The 18,482-nt window shown below is 46.3% G+C and overlaps 1 protein-coding gene across 1 annotated transcript in view; it reads left to right on the forward strand.

Annotated features, from left to right (window-relative positions):
* The window catches only part of LOC142249964 (flavin-containing monooxygenase 5-like), a 255,743-nt gene extending 237,638 nt beyond the window's left edge, over positions 1–18,105 (forward strand). The window contains exon 8 of the mRNA XM_075322000.1: positions 17,184–18,105. Coding sequence (XP_075178115.1) covers positions 17,184–17,538 — 355 coding nt within the window. The 3' untranslated portion in view covers positions 17,539–18,105. The remainder of the gene's footprint in view (positions 1–17,183) is intronic.
* Positions 18,106–18,482: the final 377 nt, after the last annotated feature.

Here is an 18,482-nt window from a genome sequence, read left to right on the forward strand (position 1 = left end):
CACCTAGAAAACACCCTCAAAGGTGTCCAAAAGGTGACAAACAACTCACAACACAACACAAACACATGGGAAAGTGACAAGGACATATACTCATGCGAAAACAAAAGAGCTGGACAAGGAAAAAGAGGAGGAGACACAGATATAGGCATGGCACGCCCTTCTAAAATCATGTAAAACACCGCAAGGTGACTGCAAGCGGAGTCTCCCTTTTTTCCAAAAATTGGGCCACACACACACCCACCCCTTCAGTGGCAGCACTTGTGCCCCAGTTGTACACTTCACAGTTAGATTTGCATCAAGCACATTCAAAAATATGCCATACTTAACCGTCCCCAGGATGACCCCGTGGTAGGTAGCAAAGTCTTTCCTGATCCCAGCTCTGTTCATCTTGGATCATTTTTAAAAAACACAGCAAGCAAGGGTTACTCCAAGCGGAGTCTCCCTTTTTTTCCAAAAATTGTGCCCCACACACACCCACCCATTCAGTGGCAGCACTTGTGCCCCAGTTGTACACTTCACAGCTAGATTTGCATCAAGCACATTCAAAAATACGCCATACTTAACCGTCCCCAGGATGACACCGGGGTAGGTTGCAAAGTCTTTCCTGATCCCAGCTCTGTTCATCTTGGATCATTTTTAAAAACAATGTAAGCAAGGGTTACTCCAAGCGGAGTCTCCCTTTTTTCCAAAAATTGGGCCACACAGACACTCACCCCTTCAGTGGCAGCACTTGTGCCCCAGTTGTACACTTCACAGCTAGATTTGCATCAAGCACATTCAAAAATACGCCATACTTAACCGTCCCCAGGATGACACCGGGGTAGGTAGCAAAGTCTTTGCTGAACCATGACTTGTTCATCTTGGCTCCTTTTAAAAAACACAGCAAGCAAGGGTTACTCCAAGCGGAGTCTTTCTTTTTTCCAAAAATTGGGCCACACACACACCCACCCCTTCAGTGGCAGCACTTGTGCCCCAGTTGTACACTTCACAGAAGATTTGCATCAAGCACATTCAAAAATACGCCATACTTAACCGTCCCCAGGAAGACACCGGGGTAGGTAGCAAAGTCTTTCCTGATCCCAGCGCTGTGCATCTTGGATCATTTTTAAAAACACAGCAAGGGTTACTCCAAGAAGAGTCTCCCTTTTTTCCAAAAATTGGCCACACAGACACCCCATCAGAGGCAGCACTTGTGCCCTAGTTGTACACTTCACAGCTAGATTTGCATCAAGCACATTCAAAATACACAAGCATTTATTCTCCCCAGGATGACACAGGGGTAGTAAATTCCTTGCGGATCCATGACTTGTTCATTTTGATGAACGTTAGTCTGTCCACATTGTCACTGGACAGACGCGTGTGCTTATCTGTCAGCACACACCCAGCAGCACTGAAGACACGTTCAGAGACAACGCTGGCAGCTGGACACGACAAAATCTCCAAGGCATAAGTGGAGAGCTCTGGCCATTTTTCAAGATTTGAAGCCCAAAATGAGCAAGGCTCCATTTGCAAAGTAATGGCATCGATGTTCATTTGGAGATACTCCTGTATCATCCTCTCCAGCCGTTGACTATGTGTCAGACTTGTTGTCTCTGGTGGCCTTGCAAAGGAGGGTCTAAAAAATTATGAAAAGATTCAATAAAATTGCTGTTACCAGCACCAGATACGGTGCTACTGGTACGGGTAGACTGTTGAAGATGACGAGACTGACCATGTTTGTCAAGTTACAACTGGGAGATTCACTCCCTGCACCTGCACGGTTGTTTGGTGGAAAAGCCGAGCTAAGATCGAGTAACAGCTTCTGCTGATACTCCTGCATATATGCGTCCCTTTCTATGGCTGGAATTATGTCACAAAATTTGGACTTGTACCGGGGATCTAATATTGTGGCAAGCCAGTAGTCATCATCACTTCTAATTTTGACAATACGAGGGTCATGTTGGAGGTAGTTTAGCAAGGAGGCACTCATGTGTCTTGCGCAGCCATGCGTACCAAGTCCACGCTGTGTTTGTGGCATAGAGGTGCTAACCGTTCTTTCTTCCTCTGACATCTCCCCCCAACCTCTTTCAACTGAAATTTGACCAAGGTCTCCCTCATCCGCTGAGTCTTCCATGTCCATGGACAGTTCATCCTCCATTTCTTCATGTTCTCCTGCACCTTCCTCAACATTTCGCCTGCTACCATGCGCCCTTGTTGATCCCTGTCCCCCATGGTCCCATGCCTGCCGCATTGGTGATGATGAACGTCTGGACCTTGGTGATGTTGTTGTGTCTTGCGCATATGAATCCTCCTGTAGTTCCTCCCCTTCCTGTTGTCCCACCCCCTGACTCCGAATAGTGTTTAGTGTGTGCTCCAGCATGTAAATGACTGGAATTGTCATGCTGATAATGGCATTGTCAGCCCTAAACATATTCGTCGCCATGTCGAAACTGTGCAGAAGGGTGCATAGGTCCTTGATCTGAGACCACTCCATCAGGGTGATCGGCCCCACCTCTGCATCTCATTGGCCCAGGCTATACGTCATGACGTATTGCACCAGGGCTCGGCGGTGCTGCCATATTCGCTGTAACATGTGGAGAGTCGAATTCCAGCGTATTGGCACATCGCATTTCAGGCGATGAACCGGCAGGCCGAAAGACTTCTGGAGCAATGCAAGTCGCTCAGCAGCAGTGGTTGAACGGCGGAAGTGAGCAGACAGTTTTCGTGCCCTGTTCAAAAGGCCATCTAGGCCGGGATAGTGTGTAAAAAATTGGTAGACAACAAGGTTCAACACGTGAGCCATACAAGGCACGTGTGTCACTTTGCCCAGGCGAAGGGTCGCACCCAGGTTTGCAGCATTGTCGCACACGGCCTTACCAGGCTGCAGGTTGAGTGGAGACAATCATTTATTAAACTCAGTCTCCAGAGCTGCCCACAACTCAGTCGCTGTGTGACTCTTATTTCCAAGACATTTCAAGCTAAAGACCGCCTGATGCCGTTGCTCTCTGCTGCCAGCATAGTAATGAGGGGTGCGTGATTCCTTCTGCGCAGTGTTAACGCTGGTGGCTTGACCAGGCAGGCTTGGGGCGGAGATGGAGGACCCAGATGAGGTGGAGGTGGCAGAAGCAGTGGCGGAACTTGGACAGACAGAGGATTGACACACAAGTCGTGGGGATGGCAAGACTTGTGCAGCAGACCCTTCACCATCTATCACCATAGTTACCCAGTGCCCAGTCAGCGACATGTAACGTCCCTGTCCATGCTTACTGGTCCAAGTATCGGTGGTGAAATGCACCCGTTCACACACAGAGTTTCTCAAGGAAGCAGTGATGTTGTGTGCGACATGCTGGTGTAGCGCGGGCACACCTTTCTTAGAGAAGTAGTGGCGACTGGGCATCTGGTACTGGGGCACAGCGACAGACATAAGGTCTCTAAAATCCTGTGTGTCCACCAGGCCGAAAGGCAGCATTTCGGTAGCCAAGAGCTTACAGAGGGATAAAGTCAACCTCTTAGCTTTGTCATGGGTCGCAGGAAATGGCCTTTTTTTTTGTCCACATCTGAGGGACAGAGATCTGGCTGCTGTGTGTAGACGGTGTTGAGTAGGGTGTCCCTGGAAAAATGCAGGTTTGTGAGGAAAGTGCAGGCGTAGACATGATGTTGCCTTCATCCAACGTTGGTGCTATCGATGTCTGAGAGAGCTGTACACACGCACTTGTTTTGTTTCCCCTTCCAAACCAACTGACGACCTACCAAGCAAACTGCCTGTTGCGGTTACAGTGGTGGAAGTTGTGCGTGGAAAACCAGGTGTGACAGCTGTCCCCACAGTCCTAGAAGATGAAGAGCGTGCGGATGCACTGGAAGGGGCAGGCGGTGGATGGTTCGCTCCGCTAGGCCGCATTGCAGCACGGTGAGCTTCCCACTGGGACATATGATATTTATTCATGTGACGATTCATGGAAGAAGTTGTCAAACTGCTGAGGTTTTGCCCTCTACTAACAGAATCACGACAAATTTTACAAATCACATAATTTGGGCGATCTTTTGCTATGTCAAAAAAAGACCAGGCTAGGCAAGGCTTAGAGGACATGCGACCTGCTGATCCACCCCGACTAGTGCTCAGAGGCACAGTGGTGGCTGAGGATGCAGTTGTAGACGTGCTACCAGTACTACTCCTCTGTCCAGGAAGGCGCAAGGTAACTTCGTCTTCAGTAGCATCCTCCTCCACCGCCTTTGTTGACCTCCTCGAGTGCCTGACTGTGGGTTGACAGTAGGTGGGATCTAGAACTTCCTCATCAATTGTTGTGTTTGCACTCCCCTCACCCTCAGACCGAGCCTCTTCTTGCCCTGACCGAATATTTAAGTTGTCATCCCAATCTGGTATCTGCGTCTCATCATCATCAGTATGTTCCTCATTGTCTATTACAACAGGTGTTTCAGTTTGTGAATAAGGGTCAACATTATGCTCAGAAACTTGTTCATCACGGCCTGAATCTGAGTGACAAAGGTTCTGGGCATCACTGCAGACCATTTCCTGGTCTGTACTCACTGTAGCTTGGGAGCAGACCTCTGATTCCCAGGCTATAGTGTGACTGAACAGCTCTGCAGACTCAGCCATCTCAGTTCCACCATACTGTGCAGGGCGGATGGAGACTTCAGAGCTGGGAGAAAGCAAGTGTGATTGAGATGACAACTCAGAGGACTGGTGTTTTTTTGATGCGGTAGTTGAGGTGGCGGAGAGGGCACTTGTTGGACCACTTGAGATCCATTCAAGCATTTTCTTTTTTTGGCCATCATCTACCTTTGTTCCAGTTGTTCGTGTCCGTAAAAAAGGGAGCACATCGGATTGTCCACGGTAAGTAGTAGACATCTTACTTTTGCTGGAAGATGGTCTATCTTCAGCAGATGTTAATGGAGCTTTGCCACCTTCCCCATGGACAAACCCTTTTTTTCCTTTTCCAACACGCTTCTTCCCCTTTCCACCAGCATCTGTCATTTTGCCACTTATTTTGATTGCGACAAGATTGTGCACTTAAAATGTGGTAGTAAAAAGTGAGAGGTGATTGCAGCGGTGGTCTATCTTTATTAACAGCAGAATAAACAACATAAATATCCCTGACAATGCAACTATGGCCCTTAAACTGGCAGCATAGTTTGCTAGTATAATGGCTTAGTAACAATGAGTTTGAGTGTGCAATCTAATGATGCTGCAAATAGCTTTGCACCAGTGGGACACTAATGGAAGTCCAACAGCCACTTTTAGGATGCCACTAAGTTTACTCAGTGTTTGCTAGTATAATGGCTTAGTAACAATGAGTTTGAGTGTGCAATGCAGTGGTGCTGCAAATAGCTTTGCACCAGTGGGACACTAATGGAAGTCCAACAGCCACTTTTAGGATGCCACTAAGTTTAATCAGTGTTTGCTAGTATAATGGCTTAGTAACAATGAGTTTGAGTGTGCAATGCAGTGGTGCTGCACATAGATTTGCACTAGTAGGACACTAATGGAAGTCTAACAGCCACTTTTAGGATGCCACTAAGTTTACTCAGTGTTTGCTAGTATAATGGCTTAGTAACAATGAGCTTGAGTGTGCAAAGGGCAGGAGGGTACAGTGGCAGGGTTGTGGGTCTGGGTAGAGGAAAAGAAGCCTCACTTTCTATCCCTCCTAATGGGGAAATCCCTGACTTTAGCTACACTGACGCTATCATCTTGTGTAGCTGTTAAAATCTGTTTTCACGGACCTGACTGTCACCTATGGCTCTGACCCTGCTGGTATTAGCCCTTACAAGGACTAATAGAAACTTCTATCCCTATTCTGTATAGCGCGGTGTGTAGAGCGTACACAGCAGTATCGGAGACAGGAGCTACGCCAGCGGTGACTGACACCCAGACGCAGAAGGCAGATAATGGCGTGCTGGAGGAAAATGTCCGTTTTTATAATGCAGGGACATGTGACATGGACATCCTATCACACATGCCGTTGCTTCTCTGGCTAAAAGTCCACTTAGCTGTGTGTGTGTCTGGGATTGGCTGACATGCTGGCCCGCCCCACTACACGCGCGCGCTTAGGGAAGGAAGACAAGGAAAAAAAAAAAATTATCATTATCGCCATTATCCAAACAGCAGTGATCTGAATGCGCTGTTACCGCACACTATACGCTGAAATTTCATAATAGTGTGAGTCACAGAGTGACTTACACTATTACAGCGGAAAACCAGCTAGTAATTAGCTTGTCTTTTTGCTGCTAGAACCGTTCTCGAACGTAACTAGAACTATCGAGCTTTAGCAAAAAGCTCGAGTTCTAGTTCGATCTAGAACAGCCCCCAAAATCACTCAAACCGAGAACTGGAGAACCACGAACCGCGAATCGCGCTTAACTCTAATAAGGAGATACGATGTTGTTCCTCATTCCTGTGGCAGCACACATCGCTGTGTGACACATCGCAGGAGTGAGGAACATCTCTTTACCTGCCTCTACCGGCTATGTGGAAGGAAGGAGGTGGGCGGGATGTTTACGTCTCGCTCATCTCCGCCCCTCCGCTTCTATTGGCCTCCTGCCGTGTGACGTCACTGTGAAACCGCACGACCCGCCCCCTTAAGAAGGAGGCGGGTCGCCGGCCAGAGCGACGTCGCAGGGCAGGTAAGTGCGTGTGAAGCTGCCGTAGTGATGATGTTCGCTACGGCAGCTATCACAAGATATCGCATGTGCTACGGGGGAGGGTGCTATCGCGCTTGGCATCGCTAGCCGATGCTAGTGATGTCGCAACGTGCAAAGTACCTCTTACAGCAAAGAAAGGCAGCAGATGTAAACCGCCCATGCGAAATACTAATACTCTAGCAGATATCTAAAAAATTTTCCAGGTTTGCATATTGTACACTCATATGTATGCTAATTCCATATAGCATATATAACAAGAAAGAACAAGGAGTAATTGCGCATAAAATAATAATTTTTATTGGTCAGATATTAAAAACAATTATAGTGATCTGTGATAGTGAACAAACAAACAATGAACATGCTTGACCAAATGACACAAAGTATGAGATAAAACTACTAACCTATATAGGTACAGTATATACATAAGCACTCACCCTGATCCTCCAGTGGCTGTGAATCGTTGGCGCATGTGCACTGTTGTCCAGCGCTGTTCCAGACCCTCCGCTCGTCACTGAAGCAAGCGCATGCGCAGTGGCCGAATAGAAAAATACTTTCTCAGCCAGAGAGCACGCGTGGCTCCCTCAGACAGCAGCGCAACCCAGAGAGGCAGCGGAGAACAGCGCACACACGCACTACACAGCCACCTAGGATATGTCAGCACCTATAATTCATAGAGTAATATTGCAATGCAAATCCTCGATTCATTTTACTTGCCCATAAATACATACATGTTGGACATAGGGAACTATGACAATATATATTTAACATTCAAAGACCATAATAAATCATACTGTAATTTAGTGAACAGTATTATATAAAACAATAGAATGATCCTACATCATGAATACTTCAATCTTTTTACATATAGGTATATCTAAAAGCAATATATATATAATGATCACATACATAATAGACATAAAGACTAGAGATGAGCTACTATTCGGTATCCGACTGATAATAGGGTATTCGAGGTATTCGGTATCCGATGGCTAATATGGTATTCGCTTCGATACTTTCATTTTCATTTCTGACTTCCTGTTTTCCAGTCAATAAACGCATCCAATGTTGCTTGCCCTCAGAGTAATGCCACAGCCATCTTTGTTGTGGTGTTACTGTGATTGGCTTGGCCGGACAGGGTCATAGGGGCTATATAAGCCAGCGACCATTTTGTGAACGCGCAGTCATAGGGAGCTGGCGGTGAAGATAGACTGTACTGTGTGTGGGAGAGCATTCTTAGATCCAACTAATAAATAGTCCTTGTAAGGGCTGAACACAGCGTCCAGTTGCTATTAGCAGCTCCATAAATCTCTTTTTTGACAAACAGAAGGCACGTCTTTCGGTCTCTCTCTCTCTGTCTGTCTGTCTCTCCCCCTCTCTCATACTCACCAATCACTGACTGATCACCGGCGCAGCACAGCTGTCACCCTGCTCTGGCGGCTTCTCCAGCTTTTGAAAATGCCGTCAGCTCATTATTCCATCTTGTATTGCCTGCTTCCCCGCCTACCGGCGCCTATGATTGGTTGCAGTCAGACGTGCTCCCACATTGAGTGACAGCTGTCTCACTGCAACCAATCACAACCGCCAGTGGGCGGGTCTATATAGTGCAGTAAAATAAATAAATAATTAAAAAAACACCAGTGTGCTGTCCCCCCAAATTTTCATACCAGCCAAGATAAAGCCACATGGCTGAAGGCTGGTATTCTCAGGATGGGGAGCCCCCCGTTATGGGGAGCCCCACAGCCTAAAAATATCAGCAGCCGCCCGGAATTGCTGCATTCATTAGATGCAACAGTCCCAGGACTCTACCCGGCTCATCTCGAATTGCCCTGGTGCAGTCGCAGTCGAGGTAATAAGGAGTTAATGCAAACCATAGCTGCCACTAAGTCCTAGGTTAATCAAGGCAGGCGTCTATGAGAAACCCCCAATGATTAACCTATAAGTGAAAGTAAATAAAGACATACACCCGAAAAAATCCTTTATTTGGAATAAAAGACAAAAAAACCCCACCCTCTTTCAACACTTTATTAAAATCCCCAAATACTCCTCCAGGTCCGACATAATTCTCACGAGGCCCCACAACACATCCAGCTCTGCTACATGAAGCTGACAGGAGCGGCCGTAGAACACCGCTGCTCCTGTGAGCTCCACGCAGCAACTGAAGTGAGCTGCACAATCAGCGGTGACGTCACTCGGATGACCCACGGCCACCGCTCTTAGGTGGAGGACTGCAGCTGGCCGCGGGTAACCTAAGTGACGGCACCGCTGATCGCACTGCTCACTTCAGTCACTCAGGGAATTTGCGTTCACCGGTGAGTCCTTCACCTGTAATTTCAAATCAGGCCGCGGCACACAGACAAAGCCGCGCGATGACAGTGAAGTCGGGTGTAGTTCATCCGAGTTCATTTTGATCGCATTGCTCTGCCTCGCAGTCAGCCATGCTCTATGCTCTGCTTGCTGTCAATAAATAGAAACATTCCCCATAATCTCTGCTTGCTGTCAATAAATAGAAACATTCCCCACCATCTCTGCTTGCTGTCAGTGAATGGAAACTTTCTCCTCCATCTCTGCTTGCTGTCAGTGAGTGTAAACATTCCCCATCATCTCTGCTTGCTATCATTGAATGGAAACATTCCCCACCATCTCTGCTTGCTGTCATTGAATGGAAACATTCTCCAACGTCTGCTTGCTGTCATTGAAAGGAAACATTCCCCAACACGTCTGCTTGCTGTCAGTGAATTAAACATTCCCCAACATGTCAGCTTGCTGTCAGTGAATGGAAACATTTACCACCATCTCTGCTTGCTGTCATTGAATGGAAACATTCCCCAACACGTCTGCTTGCTGTCAGTGAATGAAACATTCTCCACCATCTCTGCTTGCTGTCCTTGAGTGGAAACATTCCCCATCATCTCTACTTGCTGTCAGTGAATGGAAATATTACCCATCATCTCTGCTTGCTGTCAGTGAGTGGAAACATTTCCCATCATCTCTGCTTGCTGTCATTGAATGGAAACATTCCCCAACACCATGTCTGCTTGCTGTCAGTGAATGGAAACATTCCCCACCATGTCTGCTTGCTGTCAGTAAGTGGTAACATTCCTGATCAGCATTTTCGATGCATTTTTGACAGTGCGGTCCCACTCGGGTCTGCTACATCCCCATACAACATGGCTGGCTGCGAGACAGAGACGCGCGATCAGAATGAAGTCGGATGAACTTCACCCGACTTCATTGTTATCGCGCGGCTCTGTCTGTGTGCTGCGGCCTGATTTGCGGTTACAGCTGACAGAGAGCGGCGGTGTTCTATGGCCGCTCCTGTGAGCTTCATGTAGCAGAGCTGGATGCATCGCGGGACCTCGTGAGAATTACGCTGGCTTTGGAGGGGTATTTGGGGATTTTAATAAAGTGGTGGAAGAGGGTGATTTTTTTTAGTCTTTTATTCCAAATAAAGGTTTTTTTTCGGGTGTATGTGTTTATTTACTTTCACTTACAGGTTAATCTTTGGGGGTAAAGAAGGAAAAGCGGCAGCTCACTTTGGGAATTTGCAATGTTTATTCTGTGCATACAGATAACATCATGTGGGGGAGAGGGGAATGCGGGTGCGGTTAAAGCACTAGTTACAGCGCGAAACAGCTGTTGTCTGTCTGCCGCATAAGGCCCGTTTCACACGTCAGTGAAAAACACTGACGTTTTTCACCAGCGTGTAAAACACGCACATGTCCCTGCGTGTGCCGTGAATCACGGCACAGTGGGTTGTCTAAGTGCAATCCGGGCTCCGTTCTCCGTGGCCCATGATTGCACTTAGAAATCAACTCACCTGTGCGCGCTCCCGCTCTCCATGGTGCTGATCGCTCCCGCGGTGCAGCATCCGGCCGGCGCTGACCCCCGCAGCAGCTGCTTCCGGGTGGGCTGTGTCGCTCATAATGAATATGTGCGACAGTAATGAGCCGGCTCAGAAGCAGCCGGCAGAACGGGCTGCAGAGGACATCGCTGGACGCCGGGTGAGTTAAAATGTTTTTTATTTTAAAAGCACGTTTTTTTCTGGCACGTGTTTCACGGACCACACCACTGCGTGGTCCGTGGAACATCAGTGATGCCAGAAAAAAATGGACATGTCTCCGTGCGGCAAACACGCACACGCGGGTACGCCGCACGGAGACACGTGCAGTGAAAAATCACTGACGTGTGAGCAGACCCATTCATTATAATGGGTCTGCGTATGTCAGTGATTCTGGTACGTTTAAAAAAAAGCACAAACGTACCAGAATCACTGACGTGTGAAAGGGGCCTAAGAAGCAGCTAAGAAGTCCTGGAACAGCTGATCACTGATACCTGTGAGTATGGCTCCACTACACAGCCCAGTGCTGCGGTGCCCAACTTTCTTGATTGTTATTAATCATTGGGGGTGTCTCATAGATGTCTGCCATGATTAACCTAGGACTTAGTAGCAGCTATGGGCTGCCATTAACTCCTTATTACCCCGATTGCCAAAGCACCAGGGCAATTTGGGATGAGCTGGGTAGAGTCCCAGGACTGTGGCATATAATGGATGTGGCCATTCCGGGCAGCTGCTGGCTGATATTTTTAGGCTGGGGGGCTCCCCATAACGTGGGGCTCCCCCTCCTCAGAATACCAGCCTTCAGCCATGTGGCTTTATCTTGGCTGGTATCAAAATTTGAGGGGGCTGCACGCCGTTTTTTTTAAATAATTTATTTATTTTACTGCACTACATAGACCCGCCCACCGGCGGCTGTGATTGGTTGCAGTGAGACAGCTGTCACTCAGCGTGTGGGCGCATCTGAATGCAACCAAACATAGGCGCCGGTGGACGGGGGAAGCAAGGAATACGAGATGGAATAATGAGCGGCCGGCATTTTTAAAAACAGGAGAAGCCACCAGAGCAGTGTGACAGCCGTGGAGCACCGCGTCAGTGGCGATGAGTACTAGAGAGGGGGGGAGAGGGAGAGACCGACAGATGAGAGAGAGACCGAAAGACCTGCCTTCTGTTTGTCAAAAAAGTGATTACTTTGGTTTTAGAGCTGTTCTGGCGACTACGTAAACGCCGCGTGCTGCTCTGAACACGTTATTCCAAGACACCAGAAATGCAGTGAGGCACCTTCTACAGGCTGTGCCCATACTGTTTCTGCCTTTCCCCATCCATTTCAGCCTTTTCCTCAGTCACCACAGCTCTCCGTTAGGTCCAATGTGACATTATTCGAGTTTCCCATAGACTTACATTGTGCATCAAATATTCGCTAATAGTCGAATAGTGCCAACCTATTCGTCGGATCTTCGTCGAAGTGGATATTTTGGTATTCGATCATCCCTAATAAAGACCCATGACAATATATATTTAGCATTCATAGACCATAAATCATATTCCAGTGTAACAAACAGTACTGTATATCCATAAGGCAATAAGAATCTTGAATGTTGGAATTGATCCGACTGTGACTGTTAACTGTGACACCGTAGATAAAGTGATGAAAATTCTAGAGGACATGCTTGGTGACACGACAGCGCATTGATTGTTATATGAAGGAATCGTGTTTTTCCTTAGCACAGCACTTTATTTGCATATTCATTGGTCTTATTTAAATATGCGCTTTTTACTTTACAATGTTATATTAAATTTGTTTTGAATCGTATTTATAACTATTTACATACACATGAACTACATTTTTTATTAGCACTTTACTTGTATCCATAGGATATCATATTGGCACTTTATACTTATCAGTGCAATATTAAATCTGCTCTTTATATTGTATAGTGCAATGTATACTGTTCTGTGATATATTTATTCATACCGTCTGTATTATGGTATCCCACGGTGGTTTGCATCCTTGCTTTTTATATATTTAATTGATTCAATAAAATTAAATTATTCTATTTCATGTTTCATCATGTCTGTATTCCCCTAGAATAAACTATAGGTATAGTGATAGAGCACTGGGATCATATTTAGTAGTTTTAATACTACACCTTTTTGAAAGAGATATTTTGATTAAACAGACTAAAATTAGTGGAACTCCTCAACATAGATGCGTGGGACCGGCCCTGTAACAAGGCAATGCAATGCACATGTGATGTCGCCACTAGGTTTCCACCGTTATCACACACGGCCTTCCCTGGCTCCAATTTCAGCGGAGAAAGCTATTGATCAAACTGGGCCTGGATAGTGTTCCACAACTCTGCAGCTGTGTGACTGCGTTCTTCAATGCATATTAATATAAGCACTGCCTGATTGCGTTGACTTAGACACAGGATGTGGACTGGCATTTTTATTTTAAAAATCAAGAGATGCATGCGTGACAGGATTTAGCTTCTTGTTCCCAGAGACCGGGCCCTACAGACAAAACACAATTTGGAGACTCTACTTGAGGTGTTCAAATTTCCAAAAAATAAAGTCAGGCAACAGGAAAAGTGGCAACAATTGACACAGACTACAAATACTCCAACAATGCAACAAGGATGCTTGGGACAGGCTCTGTAGCAAGGCCTGAAACAACATTTCTACCTTCACCAGAGACAACAAGATGAAAAACAGGCATAGACCTCTTGCTCCCAGTACCCAGGTACTACAGACAAGACACAACTTAGAGACCCATCTTGGAGTATTGATATTTAAAAACCTTTCAATCAGACAGCCATTTGCCCAGAGTGTATTGCACAACAGGGAAGCATGACCCATGCAACATACAGGATGGGGCCTGGCATTTCAATTTTAAAAAGGAGATGAGTGACAGGATTAGGCCTCGTGCTACCACACCTCTGCCAGTACAGACAAGACAACTTGGAGACCCATCTTGGAGTCCTGAGATTTAAAAACCTTTCAGGCAGACAGCAGCTCAGTGGCATCAATTGCCCCCCCCCATTTACCACATGGTGTCTTTACACATCAGGGAACTATGGTCCATGCAACAAATAGAATGTGGCCTACGCATCTCATATGGGTCAAAAATACCAGGCATGGTCACTTCCATAATAGCTAATGGTCTCGCACTCACCCCAACTGTAATGGTTAACCAAGTGGAGGTTTTATGGTTGGAGATCTGTGTGAGAATAGTTTCGATGGTGACGCAGGAGAAGAAAGAAGCAGCAGACACGGTTGATTTGGCTTCCGGTGGTTGTGTAGTCCGCATTTTAGCGCAGTAAGATTCCCACAGTAATGCAGGTTGGTTGCACATGTGCCGGTTCATGCATGTAGTAGTCAAATCATTTGAATTTTTGCCTCTACTGAGTCGTTTACAACATTGGCAGATAACGAAAGTTGGGTCATCCGTTACAGTCTAAAAAAAGGCCCAGGCTAGGCAACCCTTTTCCTGCGAAACTGCAAACCTGAGACCACTGCTGGCCACAGCCAGAGTTGTACCTAATCATGCAGTGCTTTTCATCGTTGCACCACTACGTGTTTGTGCGGGAATCGCCAATGTAATCTCTTCATCTTCTTCCTCCTCCTCCTCGTCATCTGCTGAGTTAGTCAGCTGTGTGCCTCTGGGTTCACATCAAGTGCGATCTAGAACTTTATTGTCATACTCTATGTTGTCCCACTCCTCCTCTTCCTGATCTGAACTCACAGGATAGTACGCATGCACCTCAGGTATCTGAGTCTCATCATCATCACCACAGTTAATTATAAAATCCTGGGAGAGAAGAGAAGGGGTGGGGTTGGTTGCCTGATCTTGCAGCAGTATGGTCATGTGAGCAGCAGAGCTGACTTAGAGCTGAAAATCCGTTACCATTTCTAGGTGAAGATCATGACCAGTTTCAAGACACATCCTGGCCGTGGCGGAGGATCATGTTGTGGGCCATTGCTTCCTGTGCAGACTTATGGTACTAAGTGGATACCAAGGCCACACTTCAGGGAATGAAGGCGGTCAGTGTTCTGAACCTATGAAGTTTCTGCCAACTTGGACTAAAGGTCTAATGGGTAGGGTTGTCGATACCCGTTAGGGTCGGTGTGCTGTTTTGCGCTATTTAGATAGTTGACAACAGTGACGAGGAAGGAAATGACACTGACTCTTCCCGGGTTGGGGAATTAGGAACAGATCTAGTTGATAGGGACTGTTATTTAATGATATGAGTAGAATAATAGTTATCAACTGTGCTAGTCCCTCACTGCATGCAAAAGGCACCTTTTCCTTATCTGTGTCAAGTAAATAAACATTTATTGATTCAGTTACCACTGTCCTCATTGTCTGCGCAGTTGTATCATTGCACCTGTTTACATTTGAGTATGTAAAATATTGTGTGGCTATAATGTAATAAGACCCACATTTGTCTTACTTTTGATATTAGGCATTGAAATAAGACTACAATGTATAGTGGGTAATGTATATTTAACAAAAAACGCAACATGTCTTATTCATCAGTGTACGCTGCCTACAATTTGAGCAATGATATTATAGTCGCCAAACAGGGCCAGCATCCACACCCGACACACCCGGGCAAGTGTCGGGGCCCTGAAACGCCGGAGGGTCCACTCACCACCGGCAGGGGCAGTGATGTATTCTGCATCCTCCTGGACGATTTCCGAAGACCGCAGTGCTCAGGCCGGTAGCCGCACTTTGCTGGCTGCCAGCCCTTTAAATCCACACTGGCACACAGTGTTCACTGTTGAATTCTGTGTGAAGGGGCACTAAAATTCATCTGTGGGTGGATTAAGAGCGTGGTGCTCTCCTGTCCCACAGATGGAGAGAAAGGAGCTGCAGCACCAGAGCTGTATACACACCCCAGTGCTGTATACCCTCAGAGCTGTGTTCCCCACCACAGTGCTGTATACCCCCACATAGCTGTATGTTGTCCCCTCACCCCAGTGGTGTGTATGCACCCCAGAGGTGATTGCCTGCCCACCCCAGAGCTGTTTGTCCCCCAGCGCAGTGCTGTATACCCCCTCAGAGCTGTATTCCCCTCACCCCAGTGCTGTATACCCCCACCAGAGCTGTATGTTCCCCAATGCAGAGCTGTATACCCCCAGACCTGTATGTCCCCCACCCAATGGCTGTATACAACCCAGAGCTGTATGTCCCCTCAACCCAGGGCTGTATACCCTCCAGAGCTGTATTTCCCCCCACTCCAGTGCTGTATACCTCTCAGAGCTGCATGCCCGCACCCCATGCTGTATGTCCCCCCCAGTGCTGTAAACCGCCCAGAGCTGTATGTCTCTCCAACCCAGTGCTGTATACCCCCCAGAGCTGAATGAACCCTTCTAGAGTGGAATGTCCCCCCACCCCAGTGCTATATAACCCTCAGAGCTGTATGTCTCCTCACCCCAGTGCTGTATACCCCCCAGAGCTGTATTTTCCCCCACCCCAGAGCTGTATGTTCCCCTTAAAGCTGTATGTTCCCCTTCTCCAGAGCTGTATGTTTCCCACATCCAAAAGCTGTATGTTTCCCTTAGAGCTGTATGTTCCCTCCCCAGTAATATGAAGGCCCCTTGTAATGTGTATGTCCTCAGCCTCTCCTGTGATGTATATACAGCAGTGTCAGTGTGCGGCCATGTCTGTTAGTAATGGCCACCATTCAGCATCGCACAGCCACATGCTCGGGAGGAGTTGGCGGAAGACAAGAGTGAGTGAGTGAGGCTGCTGCTGGCTTCCTCATATTAAAATATCTCTAATGTGTCTGTGTGAATGTATGATTTATATCTATGTATGTCAGTGTGTATGACTATGTATATATTGATATCCATTTATATGTATTTTTGTGAATTTGTCTTTGAATATGTATGTGTACGTATGCTGCCTGTATGTGTATGAATCTTTATGTGCGCTTCAGCATGTGCATGGGGCCCACTGAGACTCTTTCACCCAGGGCCCACAAACCTGGAGCCGGCCCTGTCCACATATGACACTATTTAGCCCCTGTTGTCATTCATATCGAAAAATCATTTTTTGTGTACTCTGGCTGTGGAAAAGTCAGTGCAGATTTGGTGCATGATTAAAGTTTCTGTAAAAAAATTTTAAAAAGGTAATTCAGCCCCGCTCACTTCTGCATTGGGAGTTGAGTAACACCAACATTCCCATTTTTAGATACCTATTCACATGCACAAGTGGCAGATATTCTGCATCCCCATCCATCCTACTCAGGGGCGTAACTACCGCGGTCGCAGAGGTCACGACTGCGACAGGGCCCAGCAGTTTAGGGGCCCGCTCTGCAGATCAGCAGGCAGCTCCTTTCTGTGAGAGTGATATAGTCAGGGGCGCTACAGAGGGATTTCAGATCATGGGAAATCTGGGTGCTATGGGTAAGAGCCAAGTGTCAGCGTCATTATCCTGTACCCCAAGTGTCAGTGTCATTGTCCCGTACCCCAAGTGTAGTTGTACTTATGGGGGGGCCCAGGTCCGAAATTTGCATGGGGGCCCATCAAACTCTAGTTACGCCACTGATCCTACTCATTAGTGCCTGTGACCCTGCAGATATCCAGAAAATGAGAATAGCCTGAATGCTCCTATTAAGTTTCAAAATATTTGCAACTTTGTTATTTAACAACTTCTTATTGTACCATATTTGCAAATTGTCATTGTATCTTTCTTTTCTTTAAGGTATGTGGAAAGTCCACGACACACCATACAGGTCGACTTCTTGGAATACATGGATGAAATTGCTTCTCAGTTTGGTGCCAAGCCCAGCCTATTACAGTATTGGATTACAGACCCTAAACTTGCTTCAGAGCTGTTTTTTGGGCCCTGTTCACCTTACCAATACCGCCTGTCAGGACCTGGTAAATGGGAAGGAGCCAGGAAAGCCATTTTAACGCAAAAGGATCGCATTATTAAAGCAACCAAGACTCGTATTTGCATTGCAGAAATGCGAGAAAACAAATCTACAATAACATTCCTTCTGAAATTAGCAGCCATCTTTGCTATCTTGGCAGCAACCTATTTTGCTTATGTTTAGGAGGTATCTCTCATCTGAACTGTCTATGTTGTAATGGGAATGCCTCCTGTTGAGTATTAACGACACTACAGCCTTTAAGACGTGCCCTATACAGCAGTTTTTATATCCTATAAATTTGAAGAAAATTTAAACTGACAAAGAAGGTTGTCAAGTTCATTTATAAAAGTAATATCAAGTTCAGTTATAAAAGTAATATCAAGTTCAGTTATAAAAGTAATACTGCAGATCAGTGCTGAAGGCATGCTGTTTCTATGCCTATGATAGTATCAATGTATTTTACAGAATCACTATATATTAAAAAAAAAAGGGACTGCGTTCTGAGAAAAGTAGGTTCAAAATAACGTATTCAAATGCTTTTACAATGTATTAAACTGCATTCTATATAAACGTTTTTTATCCAATAGCTGACTTATAGAATGAGAGTAGTTGACTACAAAGATTATATTCAGCCATATTGTATAATAGTTAAAATATGGAGAAGAAAATGTGAGATTAAATCTGCATACAAAGTTTATTAACATTGTAATATGAGAAAACAGATAAATAAAATGATCACTTCAATACTAATTTTGGCAGTTTTTATTACTTCTGTATATAGTGTCATCAGCTTCACAGAGCTTTACCTTCCACAAATTTGTGGTAGCACAGAAGTAGTTAAGATGCATGGTTGTTAGATATTGAAGATACTGGTGAGTGGAAGATTGTGGAATATTGGATGGAGTAAAGGCTGCTTTACATGGTACGACTGATTGTGCGATTTCACAATCGATCGTACCCGCCCCCGTCCTTTTTGCGTCACGGGCAAATCGCTGCCCGTGTCGCACAAAGTCAGTAACCCCCGTCACACATACTTACCTCTCGTGCGACCTCGCTGTGGGCGGCGAACGTCCACTTCCTGGAGTGGGAGGGACGTTCGGCGTCACAGCGACGTCACACGGCCGCCG

Source organism: Anomaloglossus baeobatrachus, chromosome 8, assembly GCF_048569485.1.
Source record: "Anomaloglossus baeobatrachus isolate aAnoBae1 chromosome 8, aAnoBae1.hap1, whole genome shotgun sequence".
NCBI lineage: Eukaryota > Metazoa > Chordata > Amphibia > Anura > Aromobatidae > Anomaloglossus > Anomaloglossus baeobatrachus.